General features: G+C 41.1%; 1 protein-coding gene across 1 annotated transcript in view; it reads left to right on the top strand.

Annotated features, from left to right (window-relative positions):
• The window catches only part of HAS2 (hyaluronan synthase 2), a 60,652-nt gene extending 41,875 nt beyond the window's left edge, over positions 1-18,777 (top strand). Inside the window, exons 3-4 of the mRNA XM_069220685.1 lie at positions 5,968-6,069; positions 15,855-18,777. Coding sequence (XP_069076786.1) covers positions 5,968-6,069; positions 15,855-16,784 — 1,032 coding nt within the window. The 3' untranslated portion in view covers positions 16,785-18,777. The remainder of the gene's footprint in view (positions 1-5,967; positions 6,070-15,854) is intronic.
• The last annotated feature ends 934 nt before the right edge of the window (positions 18,778-19,711 follow it).

The following is a 19,711-nucleotide window of genomic DNA, read 5'->3' as shown; positions in this document are numbered from 1 at the left end:
AGGATTCACAGGATTGCTACCGAAAAAAGTATTACAGTCATTTTTTCAGGACAACTGGAAATCGAAGCATTTAGAGGCATTTAATTACTATTGCATAAAATTATAATGCTGATTAATGTGCTTTTATTATTTGACACTTTGTCTGCCTGGGAAAATATTCTTACAGTGGATGCTTTCCCTTAAATCCAACATTGGAAATCCACTTACATCTGCTCTCGACCGAAGTACATTTACAAACGCTTTGAGTGTAAAAACCTAGCTGGAGTGCTGAAAAAGGTACATGAGCCTTGGGATGCCATTGAAGATTGTTTATGAAATGAGGGTTATTCATATTCAGTTTAGGCATAATAGTGAAGAGACGGGTCTTCAATTTCTTTCTGAATTGAAGTAGGGTGGGGACCATTATGATGTTAATGAGAATGTCGTTCCAGATGTTTGATGAGTAAATTGAGAAGAGCTGTCTTCTGGCCTTTTCCTTCTCAGGTTTCTTCATCCTCAATAAGACCATGCCATGATTCGTGGTTTGGTGCTGTACACTAAGGGGGTGATTCCTACCCTGGCGGTAATAGACCGCCAGAGCAGGGGACGGAGGAAGCACCGCCAACAGGCTGGCGGTGCTTCCGGGGCCATTCTGACCACGGCGGTAAAGTCGCGGTCAGAAAAGGGAAACCGGCGGTTTCCCGCTGCCCCAAAGAATCCTCCACGGCGGCGCTGCAAGCAGCGCCGCCATGGGGATTCCGACCCCCTTCCCGCCATCCTGTTTCTGGCGGTTTTCACTGCCAGAAACAGGATGGCGGGAACGGGTGTCGTGGGGCCCCTGGGGGCCCCTGCAGTGCCCATGCCACTGGCATGGGCACTGCAGGGGGCCCCTAACAGGGCCCCATTGAGATTTTCAGTGTCTGCTTGGCAGACACTGAAAATCGCGACGGGTGCAACTGCACCCGTCGCACACCAGCAACTCCGCCGGCTCCATTCGGAGCCAGCTTCCTCGTTGCTGGTGCTTTCCCACTGGGCGGGTGGGCGGCCTTTTGGCGGTCGCCCGCCAGCCCAGCGGGAAAGTCAGAATGACCGCCGCGGTCTTTTGACCGCGGTACGGTCTTCTGGCGGTTCCCGCCAGGCAGGCGGCTTCCGCCGCCAGCGGGGGTCAGAATGACCCCCTAAAAGTGGTAATTTTCACAGCCACTTACACACATCTGCTGTGTCTAATGACCTTATATAGATCTTTAAGACGATCCAGGGTAGAATAGTGAACTGGTGTAATTCTCTTAGTGTTGAGGTGATATGGATGAACTACTAGAAGCCTATGAAGGATCCATGCTGCAGAATGTAGCATCCCTTTCTAGATGTCACATTTCTATTGGGGAGGAATTTAAGCAGAGCAAAGAGGGGACAAATGCTTGTGCTGTTGTTATGAATTCAAAATTGGGTACACAAGATTTCACTTTTTTTCAGAAGGACTAATACCATAGATGACAATCTGTGTCGAGGGTGGCTCTAAGTGAATTGCCTTGGCTATCAGTTTGTGGGCAAAGACCTTTAGGTTCCTGGCAGACAGCTAGGCTTGATACTGTGGTTGGTTGGTGTTGATGGCTATTAAACATGCATTCCTTGTTTGAAGGGTGGAGGTTTAGGTGGCTATTTGACAACCAGATCTGTATTACATCAAGACTGGCTCTGATTCACATATTATCACTACACAAGGAGATTTTGAGTTGTGGATCAAGAACATACCGATGGCTTTCAATGCTGTAGTCAGTAAGTGTGTATCCAAGAGGTTCCATATAGAGATTGGGGATCAATAGGTAGAGGATGGATACTTGAAGGACTCTGCAGGAGCATGGAGTTTCTTAGATCTTGAGGTTCCCATGTGGAAGAGTTAATGGTTGTTTGCGAAGTATGCCTATTTGAATTTAGTTGTACAAATTAGTCATGAATAGAGCCAAATGTGTTTCTCTGAGGGTTCTTGCTACACATAGGTATTATCAGCATTTATTTGTATGGGTTATGCTGCTGCTGAGATTCCTCATTTTAAGAAGTGCCTAAGGGCCTGATTTAGAGTTTTGTGGATTGGTTACTCTGTCACAAATGTGAGTTATCCCACCCGCTGTATTCCATTGGACATAATGAATTCGTAATTCAGCAGACATGATAGCCTTCATATATGTAATGGAGTAACCCCATTCACCAAGCTGTAAATCAGACCTTAAATCAAGCAAAGTTCTGTCACCCACATAAGTACATTCAGAAAAAAAACTTTTCGATAATTGGTTTGGCTCTATAACAAAAAAGTTCTGAGCACAAACAGATACCATTAGAATATGCAAATGTACCTTCTTACTAGAGTACCGTTGCCCTGCAAAGACGGGGGATAGTCAAGCTGGTTCACTTCAGCTGTAATACTTGTAAAGCAAGTGTGACTTGACCATAGTGAAATCAACTAATCTTCCAAAGCCTCCATGCTAGAAATGTCTCAAATCATTGTAACCTTAGTTTGAGTTACTAAAGAAAATCTAGATAGCTAATATCAACCCTGTTAATGGGCTGAATACACTAATGTAGTAGATATCAACAACACAAAACTGCAGTGCATGGTTGTAAGGTTTACAATACAGCCAGTGTGGATAAAAGCTAATGCAGGAAAGGGTAATCCCTAGTATCAAAGCTTTCCATTTTGAGGACTGTCGAGTGTTTTAAAGATGCAATGAACATGACTTTCAACTGATGGATCGTAGAGCCAACTTCAGCACAATAAGCTAATTTTTTAAGCTAAATAATAACCGGAAATGTGACTTCGAGACTCCTTTGGTCAAGTGAACTGCATCCATATAGTCATTCAAATGAACTAACTCTGGTAGTCTTCTCCGATTTGCCATGAACCATTGATGATAAAAGTTAAAAGTAGAATGGCCGAAAACAATAATTTAGTAAACTGTATTCAAGTATACTTTAACAATGCAAGTGCAAATGTTTAGGCATCCCATTCTTTCTACCTAAACTGGTGATAAGGGGCCTATAGACATCAATGTCAATTCATCAAAATGCTAGGGGTAGCGGAAGTGCCATCACACACCATTTGACTTTTACTTTCAATCTCACACACACAGGCTTAGACATACACACACATTCACACATACACAATCTCAAATAAACACACTCTCACCCACAAGAATGCACACAACATACATTTAAGAGCACTTTTTACTTACCTCCACTGCCAGAGAAAGATAAATTCCAACTAACTCTACTCCAGTCTTTATTACCCTTAGAGTGAATAATATAACAGAATATTATTCACTATAAGTGTAATAAAACATTGGCAAAAAAACAAGGAAACTGGAGCCCCAGACAGCGACTCTATGGACGAGTTGCCTCTTGACAGATTTTGCCACCTCTGAGGCCAGGGGTCGCAAAGACAGTGCCAGAGGTGGTAAGGGGTAAGCCTGGGGTTGCAGCGGTGACCCCTGCTGACCCCTAAATGATGTCCATGCCAATAGAGGAAAATAGCACGTTTACATTCCTTACCATAGCAGTATTTCTATCTGCTCTATTGATTGCTCGCCATGCCACTTTTATTTTTTTAAAGGAAGAGGCTGCATGTTTAGGATGAACAAATCGAGTTTGTATTTCTCTAGGCACTTTGTACACTGATTACTACATTGGTGAATGGATGACGGATATCCCGCCTGTCGTTTTACAAGTTCCATAGGACATAATGGAACTTGTAATACGGCGGGAAGGATATCTGTCAGATTTGTGACAAAGTATCTCATCTGCCAAGGTCGTAATTAGACCCTGAGTGTGTCCAATATTGGTCCATTAGCAATAGATATATGTCAAACCTTTAGAATATCCACATAATATCAATTACAATAAATAAACCTAAATGAGAAACGTTTGCGTATTCTGACGTACTCCCACAAATTACGCGCGGATCTGTTCTGGAAATAAAGTTGGTCACCTCTGCTCTATTGATGATATTCCGAAACATGATTTCTGCCTCATCAGGATTTACAATAATGGAGGGCTGCTGGGAGTTGAAGGCCTTCTTGTAGATGGTGGTAGAGAATTGGGCTGCCTACTTCACCACCCTACACCACTTGCTGCGTTTTTGTACTTTTGGTTTTAACCTCTGGTATTTCATCATGCATGGAATCCTCTGCTAAACATAAGGTTTTGCACCTTAATAAAGAAGATGAGCTTCATTTATCCTTTAGCACAGCCATTTTTGATCCCTCCTCTAATTTTGATAATGTAGCTTGTAATGTGTTCCATTTATATTCAACAGTGTAATGAGGCAAATCACATGTATGAACTGAAGCACTAACAATGTCCTCTGGAAATATGACCATTCTAGACCAGGTAATCTGAATGAAAAGATGTCCTCCCTTTCCCTGCCTTTGAACTGCAGAATTAATATATATGTATATTTAAATATATTACCTGGTGGCGGTCATCACTATGTAGTTATAGTTAGGACAAGTTTTCCCTAAATTAAAATTTTTTTGACTTGCCTATATCTTTGGCACCGTTTGACGAATCTTCACAAAATTTTCCAAAACAAAGTGCCCTGTTGATTCTTGTTGCCCACAGAAAGTTTTGGGTGATCTATCAAGTGGGGGCCAAGAAAAAGAAGGGTTCAAAAAAGTTCTATTTCCCATGTTAATTCCCATAGGACCTTTAGACACGACTAAGCCCAAACTGCTGGACGGAATTACACCAAATTTGGCAGACAGCTAGCTTTTAGTACGCAGATTGTGCTTTTGCTTATTTGTTGTAAATCCGTTCAGTAGTTTTGGAGATATTAAAGGGAAAATAAATTTAGAAATCTACGGCTGCGTCAACTTCGCGAATAATTACAAGCTTGTGCAGGGAAATGCACAGCTCTGATTAGCTGTCAACACTTCAAACCAGGAAGTGATGGCAGCCATCCTGGGACTCGGCTTCAGTTGAGTCTGAAAAAAAAAGCAATAAAATAAAAAAGGGGCCAGGGTATGGACAACCTGACCCCTTAGCTCTGGTTGTGGGGTCCCAGAGGGACCCCGCCAGAGTAAAAAAGCATTTTTTTTGTAAAAATGTGCCTGCATACTTGCAACAGTCGAGAATTTGCGTCAAAAAAAAAAAAAAAAAACAATTGCAGGCTCCTAACTATAACTTGTGACCTAAGGTAACTATAACTCGCGCCCTCGCCATGTACTTCTAGTTACCCCACAAATTAGGGCACTGATGACATCCTTGATAACATCACTGATAATATCAATGTAATATTTGCAGTAAAAAAAATTACGAGAAATTGTCCATGGTGGGGGGGGCAAGTTGTAATTACCTTAAGGCACGAGTTATAGTTACTTGAGATAACTATACCTATATCAAGAGAATTTCTATGGTTTTGTGTGTTTAAAACGTGAGAACGCAACAACGTTCTATGGAATGTACCAAGCTCAAGGACCAGGGAGGCAAGCAAGAGTATGAGGAAGGAGCGGGATAAACATGTGGAGAAACAGTAGAAAACATGCTTAAACAAGTATGAACTGCATTTTAAATGGAACACACACATATATAAAAGTGAAATTAATCGAAGTACACAACTCTGTATGGCAAATACCTATATGGGAAATAATTTTTATTTGAACTCTTCAAACTATGCTCAAAAGTCCCTCTGTGAAAAGTGCAATTCTTAAAGCCAAACGAGCGTGTGTGAGTGCCTTGTTCACAGTCTAGTACAGTTCTAAAATAAATACATCTTTCATCGGCGTCATAATACAGATGTGGCTTTGTGAGGTCAGTTCTAAAGAATGTTTTCTTTCAGTGGGTGATTAGCTTGGTTCTCTCACACTGCAGCCCTTTGGTGTGAGTAAAGGCATTTAACGGGGCTGGTGTTTAGATATAAATAGAACTCACAGCCCACACTGCAGTCTTAACATGTAATACACTTCCCATGTCCTCATAGTCACACTTTTTTTTGTATAGGTGTGCGACTCCGACACTATGCTGGACCCCGCCTGCTCCGTGGAGATGGTGAAAGTACTGGAGGAGGACATGATGGTTGGTGGTGTTGGTGGGGATGTGCAGGTGAGCAGAGCATCTTCAGCTGAGTACCACTGATTTGCTAGCAATATCTGTTATCAGCCCAAATATACCACTTTGGCTGTGAAAGGGCGCGATACATGTACACGACTCTCTTTGTTGAAATCCAATGTGGAGTGGACTTTGAATTGAACAAGTCTCTTCATAGTTTCACTGTAACGATAGTTTTGCTACTTTGCACTTATACTTGTAAGAGGCGTGGATGCCACTCCCTGCTCTCAGAAGAGTAGGTCTGGTTCTGTTGTATCACATTTGAAAAACCAATGCTCTTTTAATGCAGGGCGTCCATCCTTTCTCAGAATTGCTCCTGAGGAATGGCTTACAGAGCCCGTTCAACACCAGCAAGCATGAGCTGCATTAGTTCAGAGTGGATTACCGCTGCAGCCTGTGCTTAAAGGTTCTAGGGTACACCTAGACAGACTGCAGTTGTGAGTCAATTGGGTGAAGTGCACACCTTTTACAGGCTGGAGAGTTACACAGTCTGCACTTTCGCTAACGTTTCTGCAGGGGTGAGGGGAAGCAAAGCTTTGAAGTAACAATTTTGTGAAAAATTACATTTATGACTCATGATTGCTCAATTTATTCAGTGGTGACCATGAAACTCAGTGTTTGTGAATAGGATACTGTAAGAATCTCCACACCGAGTGAGTCTGGAAATTACTTTATTTCTTCAAGTACATGGAAGAAGGGAGACGTGCAGTTGCTCCGTCCGCCATTCAAAACCGTCACAACCTCCGTTCTCGAATGCCTCCAATACATACCAGCGCGTGTGGAATTCCTCGCGCACGGCATTCGAGAACGGTAGGCATTTACCAACACTACATATCTTCTCTCTTTACAGAAGAAACAATATGAAAATAAACAATAAATATATATAAACAATATGAAAATAACCATATATAAACCTATAAATAAATCAGTCGAACACATCCTAATAAACAGTTTCTATAGAACATTACCATGAATAATAATCTTTTTACTTGTTTGGTTTTACAATTCTCCTGCCAGATCTACTCCACCTACCATTCCTACAATGGATTCCCTCCAATCTACTAGAGTCACTGGAACTGTTAGATGACCTCAGGTCATTTGATGGAAGATGACAATCATCAGTACTCCCTGAATTCTCTCTATATTGACATTGATGAACATGTTCTTCTCTTCCCTCATTTTCCAACCATTCTTTCCACATATGACTTTTCGGAATACTAGTCTCCGTTCCCAAGGTAACTCCAGTACTTTTACATAGTGACAAAGCAGATACATGCCACACTTTACCATCATTGAGTCGCACTGAATTATTGTACACAGCAATTACTCTCATGGGGAAGAAAATTTACTTTGGCCCTTCACTGTGTGTTTATTGCTCTTGACTCTCGCAACATCACCAACACACAATTTAACCTCCTTACACTTGTGTCTGTCATCATAATACTTCTTATATTTTTCCTGAGCTTTCTCAATATTTGTCTTCACCTCCTCCGGACACCAATTTACTCTTTTAGCAGCTTTGAGCCAACCAATATTATCCTTAGACATGGGAGTTCTACCCCTCATGAGTTCAAACGGACTAACATTTGTACTGTCACATGCAGTAATCCTAAAGGCCCACAAGGTTTTCCATAATTCTCTTTCCCAAACTAAATTGTTGCAATTAGACCATTGAATCATTCCTTTAAGTACACGGTTAAATCTTTCTACAGAACCATTACTTGCAGGATGGTAAATTGAAGTAGTATGATGTTTTATTCCATTCCTTCCCACATAATCTTGGAAAGCAGATGACGTGAATTGTGTCCCATTGTCCGACACAATACATTTTGGTAAACCCTCTCTTACAAAAATGTTGTCCATAAATTTGATGATACTGCTCACATCAGCCTTCCTTACAATACCTACCTCCGGCCACTTGGAAAAGTGATCTACAAGCACTAACAGGAAGGTTTGCTTTTCACCTTCACCAATTGGTCCCATCACATCAATACCAACTCTTTCCCATGACATGTTGGGAGAAGGAATGGGATGCAAAGGCGGTCTCAACATCACATGTGTTTTATCTGCATTTTCACAAACATGGCAATGTCTCACCATTCTTTCTACCTCCTTATCTATCCCCGGCCACCAGTACCAATGTTTCACTGTATTCTTAGTTTTCCCTATGCCAAGATGGCCTTCGTGACAAATCTCAAGAATTTTCCCCCTTAAGGTGATGGGAGGTATAACCTTTCCATTCCTAAGAAATAAACCATCTTCCATAGTTAATTCGTCCCTTACTTCCCAAAAAGGTAACACATTTTTATTAACCATTTTCTTTAACGGCCACCCTTTAGTAATCATGACGCTCAATTCTTTCATCACCTCATCTAAGTTCTGCTCTGTATTCCATTCATCTCGCATAATACCATTGCATACACCTTCCTCTACAATAGCCACCCACATGTCATCTTTACTATCTTCATCAGAATTCTGGAACTCATCCGTATCGTTGGATGGCAAAGGCATGCGGCTTAAAAAATCTGCAACTATATTCTTCACTCCAGGTAAGTATTGCACCACATAGTTGTAATCAAACAATCGTACAGACATTCTGGCAAGCCTGGGAGAAGCCTTATACAACCCCTTTGTGGTTAAAACCTTCACAAGTGGTTTGTGGTCACATCTTAATATGACTGCAGTACCCCACACATACTGTCTAAAATATTCCAATGCCCATACACATGCAAGTGCCTCCCGCTCAATAACTGAATACTTCTCTTCAATAGGAGTTAATGAACGTGAGGCAAAAGCAATAGTGTCTTCATACCCCTCCTTATTAATTTGGGGGAGAACCGCTCCTATTCCCTTGCAACTAGCATCCGTTGTAATGACACATCTAAGACTTGGATCAAAGCCTTGCAAAGGTGGGGCTTTGCAAATATCATTTTTCAACATGTCAAAAGCATTTTGACACGCCTCTGTCCACAAAAACTTGTTCCTTACTTTGAGCAATTGCCTTAAATCATATGTTTTCGTAGAAAAGTTATTAACAAATTTGGAATAGAATTCCAATAAACCTAGAAAAGCACGGACCTCATCCTTATTGTGAGGATTAGGTCCATTCCTCCCATTTTAATATAGGTGAACCAGCAACAGGAATAAATGATTGTGGAGGTGATAAATTCCATGGGTTGTTTGCCGCCATGTATTTGCACTGTCTCCCTTCTAAAATTATCCACTTAAGTAGAGGTAACCACTATAATTGCTAATAGTTGGTTACAAATGTTTAAAAGATGTATTAAACTGATAAAAAAAAACACAGGCAATTCCTAATGTTAGTCAAGCTAGCAATAAATTTGTTAGCACGTACTTTCCCAATTTAAAATGGCTGCCGCATAAATAATGTATAAATTAAAATGGCTGCCACTCTGTTTGTAGAGCTATCCCAACTTAAAATGGCGGCCACTTAGCAATGATGCATTGTCATGTTTTGACCAATCCAAAATGGCCACCGAAACAGGAGGACGTCGGTTGGAGGCAGTCCCGGTAGTAGTACACACCCACACAGACACTGCTTCAATCAACGTTGATCTTAGCCTGCTGGGAACATCTTTCCCAGTTTCTAACTCACAGTGTAGAAAAGACGATCTTCAGCTGTAGCCCAAAATGCTTCACAGCCCCGGAATAGTGGCTACCCACTGTGCAGCACACTCCTCAAGATGATGCGCTCGGATTAATTCTTCTCCTCGTCGCCAATTGTAAGAATCTCCACACCGAGTGAGTCTGGAAATTACTTTATTTCTTCAAGTACATGGAAGAAGGGAGACGTGCAGTTGCTCCGTCCGCCATTCAAAACCGTCACAACCTCCGTTCTCGAATGCCTCCAATACATACCAGCGCGTGTGGAATTCCTCGCGCACGGCATTCGAGAACGGTAGGCATTTACCAACACTACAGATACTCACACTATAAGTAATCATTCATCCACTACTTCTCTCCCTTTGCCTCATCCAGTGGAGTTCTCTTTCTCCACTCCCTGTCATCTCCACCCTTTGTGTGCCTGTTTAGCCTTCTGTTAGTTGGGTTTTCCATTTTGATCTGTTTTCTCTTTGAGGGACCGAGAATCCTTGTTGTCCAGCAGTGCTGTATATCTTCATTAAGTACTTCCCTCATCAATTGATCCACTCACTCATTCATTCATACATTGGTGCCTCAATTAGTTTAAGCCTCACTTCATGATTCATTCATGAATATGTTTATGTGTTTATTTGCCAATTCTTCATTAATTTAATTATCGAGCCATCTACTACATCCTTTCCTTTCCTCATCTTAATATACTTGCATACTCACACCATCTTCCCTTTTCCCTATCACTTGTCCACTCTCTTCTTTACTGTCACCTGCATTCGATACTACCTCACTCTTTTTTAATAATTTTCCCGTCTCATTTTTTTCGTTTTCTCCCTTGTGCCTTCAAGGTGTTTGAAAAAATAATGCTGGTGTGACTATTTAGGAATACGTCATTGACATTTCTCATGTAGGCCTACTAAGCCTGTTGCATTCAATGCAGAGGAATCATAATTACGTATGGTAGAGGTGCTAGTACATCTTTGCCAAATCATTTCCAATGTAAAGAAATTATTTCGGTGTCATTGAACCTCCATGGTGCTGTTAACATCGGACATTGCTGATGGGAAATTGTATGAGCAGCGGGGCACAGGCATTTGAGTATGACGCATCGGAATTTGACGCATTGGAGTATGACACCTTGAAGACACATTATGGCATAGGCAGCAGGAAGGAAAGAGCAGAGATAATAGCTGATGAGCATGGCAAGACGAATCATAGAGCAGAGAGGATAGGCCATAGATGAAGGATTGCCCATCATATAGAAAATAGCATGGGCCAGAATGGATAGAACATGCAGAAAGTAAAATTTTTCACAGATCAAGGATTAACATGGATGTAAAAGAGAGCAAGAGTAATGGAGCAGGGTATTGGAACACTGCACAGTTAGCAAAGAGCAACAGATAGAGATTGACACTAGAGGGATGGAGCAATGCATGGGCACCACGAAGCATGAGAGAACAGCGCAGAGTACAGGAGTTCAACACTTGCAACAAATATTGTGGATCATTGAAAATGGTTCATGGAACTGTGAGTGTAGATCATGGAGCAGGATGGATGAAGCGTAGAGCAGGTGGAGTGCAAGGATATAGCAGGCACAATGGGGCATGAATCAGCTAATATGGATGAGAGTGAAGAAAACATAGCAAGTGTTGTAGATCCAAGAAGATGTTACTTGTAGCAAATAGTATGGACCTGGGAGGATGGAGCACGTCGTATGTAGCTGACACTGGGGTTGGTTGCATAGGGAGAAGGGAAGAGGTGACTAAGTCAGGGAATATTGAGCCTGGGGCAAATATCTGGGACCTGCCTGTATATAGCAGGGAAGAGAAAGCATGAATTAGGTAGCCATAAGATGCAACAGTGAGAATGGAGGATAGAGGAAGACCCGAGGGAAAGCAGAGCTGGTCAAAGTTATAATGTGACAGGGAGACTATGGAATACGCAGCATATTAGAGCACGTGGAGGAAGAGTGAAGAATGGAGCAAGGAAGACAAAGCGTGTGACAGGTGAACTGGAGCAGGGGCAATAAAGCAGGAAGACTGGGGCAGAGTCGAGGGTATATATAACAGATAGCATGAAACAGGTAGCATTAAAGTGGATGGGTAAGAATGCAGAAAAAACACATATCATGGAAGTTGAAAAAAGGAGGATAGAATTTCTGGCAGTAGCATGGTACAGGGAGGACAAAGAACTGATAGGAGGGAGAATGGAAAGGAGAGAGCAAAGCACATTGCGAGGAAAATAGAGCAGGTGTAAATATCATGTACCAGAGAGGACAAATTATGGCACAGATAGCATGGAGATGGCAGCAAAGATAGATGATAAAGGATTAATGAAGAATGGAGCAGAGAGGAGGGAGCATGGAACAATGAAGATTGTGCATCTGACATGTATCATGGTCCATGGATGAGGGGGCACGTAACCTAGAATAGGGAGACAACAGTATGTAAAAGCATGGAACAAGTCATATGATGAAGAAGCGATGAAGCAAGGATCAAGAGGGGTTAAAAATTGAACACATATTATGGAACATGGAATGTGGATAGCACATTGCCCAGGTAGTACAGATCAAAAAGAATGAATGATAAATAACACATAGAGTAAGGATGTAGCATTGAGTGAGTAGTATGGAGAATGAAAAAGTATCGAAGTGTAAAGAAAATTAGATAAAGGTACAATCAAGGCACTTTCACCCCTTCAAATTAGTCTCATGAACATTCACTGCCCAGGACATCAAAAAATATCTACGCCTTGTGTGCTATTTCCTGGAAGAGTGAATTCTCGAAAGAATGAAAGCGTTCACCCACCCAGGGATGGCATGCTTCATTATAGGGCCCCTTCTAACTTTGGTAGATGATAGTATCAGTGTGGCCTACAGCCCTGAAAAGACAGCAGATTTCTTGCAATAGAAAAAATAGACATGTCATTGTTGTTGAGAACTTGGGGCCAGATGTAGGAACAGAAAATTTTGCAAGTTGCAAATTGCGAGTCATACCGACTCGCAATTTGCAACTCGCAAAATTGTATGCAGAAAGGTGTCTCAGACACCTTCTGCAACTCGCCATAGCGAGTCCCTGCACTCACAGGGATGGTGGCCTGCTGGAGACAGCATACCTCCGTGTCTGTGACTGCTTTTTGAATAAAGCAGTTTTTTTTTTTTTTAAATTGCTGCCCGTTTTCCTTAAAGGAAAACGAGTTGCAATTCAAAAAAATAATGAAACCATTTGGTTTCATTTTTTCAGAGCAGGCAGTGGTCCATTGGACCACTGCCTGCTCTGAAAAAATATTTTCAGTGACATTCACAAAGGGGAAGGGATCCCAAGGGGACCCCTTCCAGGTTTACGAATGAGTTACCACCCACTTCAAGTGGGTGTTAACTGCGAGTTGCTTTGCGACCGCTTTCGCGGTCCCAAAGCAATTCTACATCGCTGTGTGAGTCGCAAATAGGAAGGGAACACCCCTTCCTATTTGCGAGTCGGATTCACAAAATGTGAATCAACATCGCAATGGCCGTTTTGCATGTCGCAAACTGCGTTTTTCGCAGTTTGCGACATGCAAACCGGTTCCTACATCTGGCCCTTGGTGTATTGTAGTGGGGGTAGATGAGTAATATGCAGAGGGGCTCTCTTAAGACTACCTCCTGGTGGACAAAAAGTGTTATTGCATTACCTAATGAGTAGGGTGAAAAAGAAAGGGAAATAATTCTACACTTTGTAGACGTCACACAAAGGTTAGAAATAGCCCTATTTATTCCGCTTTACTGTCTACAAATCTGAGAAGGGGCTCTATATTGAAACATGCCCCCTCTTGGTGGCTGAGGGCCTTGGTCCTTTAGATAACTCACTTTTCAAAAAGTTAGCACACAGGACTTTGCTTTTTTCTAATTCCCTAGCACCACATTTTCATGGTACAAGAATGAAAAAGCTAGATGGGTTTATTGGGAAGGAGACAGCATGGAACAAAGCATGGTACGAGCAGGGACAAAAAATGCTTCCAGATAATTAGAGAAGGGAATAGTATATTAGAAATGTACTCAAAGGGATGGATAAGAGCACAGGGAGCAATCATGATGAATTTAAGAAGAAGAATTAACAGCGAGGAATAAAGGCAAAGTTGGTGCAGGTTCGCGGAACCTGTGTCATGAGAGAATCATCTTTATTATCCCTAATGTGCTTGAGCAAGATGCCTTAAAGTTGTGTGACTGACCACAACAACCAAAACACGCGTCGTAATCAACAATACAGAGGTTTTCAAAAATGTAATCAATGTCTGTAGGGAAACATAGCTACTAACAATGACTGTCCGGTCCTGCCGACAGATCCCAACTGGCCGTAAGAGATTAACGCAGGGCCCCTCAGCCCTCATGCTGTGGGGAGGGGTGGAGGGGTGGGAGAGGAGGGACTGTAAGGTGCCTCTCAAGCTTGCATACAATGCCAGTACAATCTGGTAAAATAAGGAATAGCAACTCCTGCTGCTTGTTAAAAGGCTGCTCCATGAGATGTGTTTGTCAGTTTTCTGAATGCTGCACCATTTATTGATGCAGTGAAGAAAATCCCAGGGCAAAGGCACCCATGTAACAGTGTCAATTCACACATGAGTCATTGTAAGAAAAGAGTGATATAGAGGGCCGGGGCAGCTCCTCTGTTTGGGCGGAGGAGCGTCGCTCCCCCGCCAGCAGCAGAAGTTGCAAACCTTTCAGAAAGGGGCGGGCCATGGGGGTGACTAGCAGTGAGGGAGAGTGCACAGCACTCCCCCTCAGAGCGCATGTGTATTTGGCCAGCCATCTCGGGCAGGCCAATCACATAATCGCACAGGGCTCTCCCCAACTGCAGGGCTGGAGAGAGCCTGCACAGGCTCCCAGGTGGCTGTGAGCACCCTGGCTGGGTGCTCCTAGCCAGTTCTGACACTTCTCTGAGCAGTGTCAGGATTGGCCACAGGGCAGGCTGGGAACCTGTGCCTCCCTGCAGAGACGGGTGTAAGAGGAGCAGCGGTGGACAAGGTACCTTTTTTTTTTTTTTTTAAATAATTAAATGTACCCCTGACTCCCCCTCTCCCCACCTCCCCGCTTCGCGCTGCACTTGCCCGCCCCTTTTTAGCGCTGTGAGCCACGACTGAGGGATGGATCACTAGGGAAAGAGAAATGACGAAGAAAGAGGGCACTATGAAGAATCCAGAGAGAGTAAGAAAGATGAAAACTTAATAGAGTTTAGGGAGCAAGAGCCTGCTGAGAGAGAGAGAGAGAGAGAGAGAGAGAGAGAGAGAGAGAGAGAGAGAGAGGGAGAGAAAGCGAGAGAGAGAGATTGATAAAGGTTACAAACCACGTAAGAAAAAGTATCTGAATGTGAGCACAGGAGAGGGAATAAAGGGAAAGAAGATAGACACCAGAGAGAGAGAAGAGAGAGCCGGATTGAACAACATGCATAGAATAAAAACACTTCTGAATAACAGACACTTAACAGAAAGACACAGACAGGAGAAAGCGAGGGAGAGGCTATAAAGAGACAGGTGGGAAAAAGAGCACACAGAGAGGAAGTGCAAGAAGGGAATGTACAATTCCACAGTAGGGCCCTAATTACGAGTGCCCCAGTCGGAATTTATTACACCTGATAAAGTTCAACCCCCCTGGGTTTAGAATATATCAAGTGTACCCATTAGAACTTTTCAACAGTGAAAAACATGCACCAATATCTCCTTGTCTGGTTAATTACTGTCTCCTACCCCTCCTGTTAAACCAGTCTCTGTGAAGCTTTGTAAAGGTTTGCTATGGGGTGAAAGACTGGTTGGGATATGGAATGGGGTCTTTTATAGCCCTTCGCTGTGGGAGGGCTCTCTGTAGTTTCCTTACACCACTAAGAGGCTATAGACATCCTAGCTTCTAAAATCTAGATTGCCTGTTTAATAAGTATGTTTAGAATATGCCTTGTGATTCAACGATAAACAAAAACCAAAAACCTTAAAGGTGCAGCTTTGAATTCTAATTCCAGCTCATAGCTTAACTAGAAGTACTTGGGTGTCTTCTTGGTTTCAACCTTCAACTCTTGAAATAACGCCATGAAAACAAAGGCTAACACCTTTCTTTGGCTAAAATGTATTTTTCTCCTGTTTATGTTGTGGACAGGCCTGTGGTAGATTCAGTGATACATGATTGTTTTCTTTTCTTCTAGATTTTAAACAAGTATGATTCCTGGATCTCCTTTCTCAGCTCCGTACGATATTGGATGGCTTTCAACATAGAGCGAGCTTGCCAATCATATTTTGGCTGCGTACAGTGCATCAGTGGTCCACTGGGAATGTACAGAAACTCGCTTCTGCATGAATTCATTGAAGATTGGTACAACCAAGAATTTATGGGTTCCCAGTGCAGTTTTGGAGATGACCGCCATCTTACCAACAGAGTGTTGAGCCTGGGGTATGCTACCAAGTACACAGCAAGATCAAAGTGCCTTACGGAAACACCCATAGAGTACTTAAGGTGGCTAAACCAGCAAACGCGATGGAGTAAGTCCTACTTTAGAGAATGGTTATACAATGCAATGTGGTTCCACAAACACCACTTATGGATGACCTATGAAGCTGTTATCACTGGATTCTTTCCCTTTTTTCTCATTGCAACTGTCATCCAACTGTTCTATCGGGGAAAGATCTGGAATATCCTCCTGTTTTTGCTGACAGTCCAGTTAGTTGGTCTTATAAAGTCTTCCTTTGCCAGCTGCCTTAGAGGAAACATTGTGATGGTGTTTATGTCTCTCTATTCAGTGTTGTACATGTCAAGCCTTCTCCCTGCCAAAATATTTGCAATTGCCACGATAAACAAGGCAGGTTGGGGCACATCCGGAAGAAAAACCATAGTCGTCAATTTCATAGGACTCATTCCTATATCCGTGTGGTTCTCCATCCTCTTGGGAGGAGTGATCTACACTGTATGGAAGGAGACAAAAAAGCCATTCTCCGAAACAAAGCAGACAGTCCTGATGATAGGTGCAATACTTTATGCTTGCTACTGGGCTATGCTCTTGACTTTATATGTGGTTCTAATCACCAAATGCGGCAGGCGGAAGAAGGAACAGCAATACGACATGGTGCTTGATGTATGATGTACCCTGTTTCACTTCCACGTTGTAGAACAAATACCCAAAACTTAAGAGACATTGTCTAGGAACTAGTATTAATGGCATGGAGATATGCCACCAAGGGAAACACAACACTGCTGCTTGGACTTGAAGACTTACATGTTTTATGGGCTTATTTTCATTTTTCCAAAGCAAAACAGTCAACCATTTCCAAGAAAATAAACAGATCGAACTAATGTTTCTCCATTGAAAATGGGGCGACATTTTCCTTTATGCACTTTTAGTTGTGCATATGCTTGACAGTGTTATGTTCTATATACCTCACTGGTCTTGCTTATGTGGTTGGTCATGGTAAGGAAGGCATTTGGAAGATCAACGACCCATTTACACTGTGACCTCTATTCAACACATTATGTTTTGACTTGATGGGGGACAGACAGGGTTAAAGGTAATTCCGCTCAAATATATACTTTACACATCACTCACTAGATACTGTGGAGTATCTAAGCCTTTCTTCTCATTTTACATCTTTACATTACTGTATACAAGGGAAAGGAAAAGGAATCGCTTCGCCTGTCTCCAGAAAAAAACAGCAATATTTCTGTTGAATGTGAGGTTTAACTATGCAACACATCACCAGTGTTCTGGGTCGAACAATACTCACAATGCCTTACAGTGTAATTTATGAACTATTTTAAAAGTTAGTTTTGTTCTAGGAAAGGTTATTGTTTTAAGCTGCCAAATGTAATGCCAAGTGAAAGAACAATGGTGATGCTGTATTTTTTATAATATTGTATTTTTGTGTGTTCTATTTTTATGTCCTTTTTAAAAAAAAGTTACATATTTTATATTTTACTTATCAGCCAAAATGTTTTATTCTCTATTTTTTCTTTTTTAAATGTGTTTTTGAAAGGATTCATACTTGTTTTATTAAACTGGCCAAAATGTGAAACTTTATATTGGTTCATATTGTTCACAAAAGAAAGAATAAAATGTTTCTTTGTACTTTTAAAACTGATGAATAGTCATTTCTGTGAAAACTATTTAAACTTAAGATTGATGCATTTGTATAAAAGACATTCGAGTTAAGAGTCAAAACAAGAACAGCTCAAACGATTTGTATATGTACATTTGACAGTTTAAAGTGTAACATAAATCCACTAACAGAATATTTGGATATTAGCTACGTTTATTAAACTCACTTTGCAGGAGGTGAACATTCATCTTAATATGGGTCACAGCTAGAATATCCAATATGCAGCACTGCTTAGGTTCCTTTATTATTAATAATTAACATATGGGCAAAATCGTCATGTATTTTTGAGAATAGGTGAGTAAGTTAAAATATATATTACTCCCATGTCAATCAAATCAACTTGAAGACCTAATGTTTTTCCTCTCTGATGAACAGTGAATTCGATGCTTCTCCAGCAAGGATTAGCATACCCTTTCTGCTGGATGAATAGACAATGGTTAATTAAATCCTTAGACTTTTGGCCATGGGTTTGGCCTCTCCAAGGGATTCGTAGATCTATTAAACCCTAAAGGCTTACTTAGCATGTTCTGAGATCCATTCTATAATTGCACAATCTTGTAGCTTTTCAATAGTCTTGTAGAATGCGCTGAAATAAGACAACTCCGTCATGTGATATCAGAAAGGTATAATTCTTTCCCGTATGCCGACACTCAAACAAGCACTTCCATTCTACCATACTTGAACACAAAGAAGTACTTTGCTCACAGTCTACGAATGTTAATAGGTTGACAATTAAAAATACGAGATTGGGTTGACCCAATTTGGTTGTTACGAGACACAAAGTCCATTGTACATTTTTCAAAACTTTTACAAAAGGTTAAATCATTTGTGGTTTCAAAATATTGACCAGAATAGCTCATTTTGTACAAGATTCTGTTCAATACCTCTATTTATTCTAGCCATGTGTTTCTTGTCTTTCTAATACAGAATGTATTGTACAAATGATTCATTCATAAATAAAGTATTTTTATATAAAGATGACTTTATTATGTTGTGTTTTATATCAACAATCACCTAGAGTTTGTTTTATATGCCAATTAATCTGTCATTTTAATAATATTTATATTAGAATATGTGCATAAATTCAAAGATGATGTCATAGTCAACAGGGCAGGTATGCATTTTAAAAAGTCCTAACTATATTGAATTGTATCATAAAGCGTAAGATCAGTTACATAGGGCTCTTCTAATATTCTAACAATAGGCATAATTACACACATGACCCAAAACTCTATGAGAATAGGTCCAAGTGAATAACAATAAAAATACATCTATCTATCTATCTATCTATCTATCTATCTATCTATCTATCTATCTATCTATCTATCTATCCATCTATCTATCTTACACAGTGGCGGTAGGGTTTCCATAGGAAGAGCGTATTTTGTTTTGCTGACTTTGGCATCATTTGAGATGTCATTAATGTTGTCATTTACCATGTTATGAGTGATGTAATTGGTGAGGTCATGAATATTGAATGGAATGTACAAGTTATAGTTAGCTTAACAAACTATAACTTGTCCTATGTTTGTCATAAATACAGAATGTTAGCACTCTAGTTGCTCATTAGATCACTGTGAGAGACAAAGACCATACTGTCTATGACAAATTAAAACCCCCTTAGTTTGTTCATTTAAAAAGCAAACGTTTTACGTTTTCAGTTTTGATTTAATCCAGATGGCTTCGTGTGTGACACACTTTTGTCATAATAAAAGACTGGTAGAGCTCTAGTTGTTCATAAGAACACTGTGGGATTCTGCATTAGAATCCAGGGAAATCAAGTGACAGGCTGATGTTGCTGTTGAAAGTACATATTTTACTTTATTCCCACATGGCTGAAGGAGATATTGTGAATTTACACAGAATATGTTCTCATTTTAGCTTTTGGAACACCTTTCATAACCTCTATGAGAAA

This window comes from Pleurodeles waltl, chromosome 2_2 (genome assembly GCF_031143425.1).
Source record: "Pleurodeles waltl isolate 20211129_DDA chromosome 2_2, aPleWal1.hap1.20221129, whole genome shotgun sequence".
NCBI lineage: Eukaryota > Metazoa > Chordata > Amphibia > Caudata > Salamandridae > Pleurodeles > Pleurodeles waltl.
Note: the sequence above shows the minus strand (reverse complement) of the source record. Positions and strands in the feature narration are given on the sequence as shown.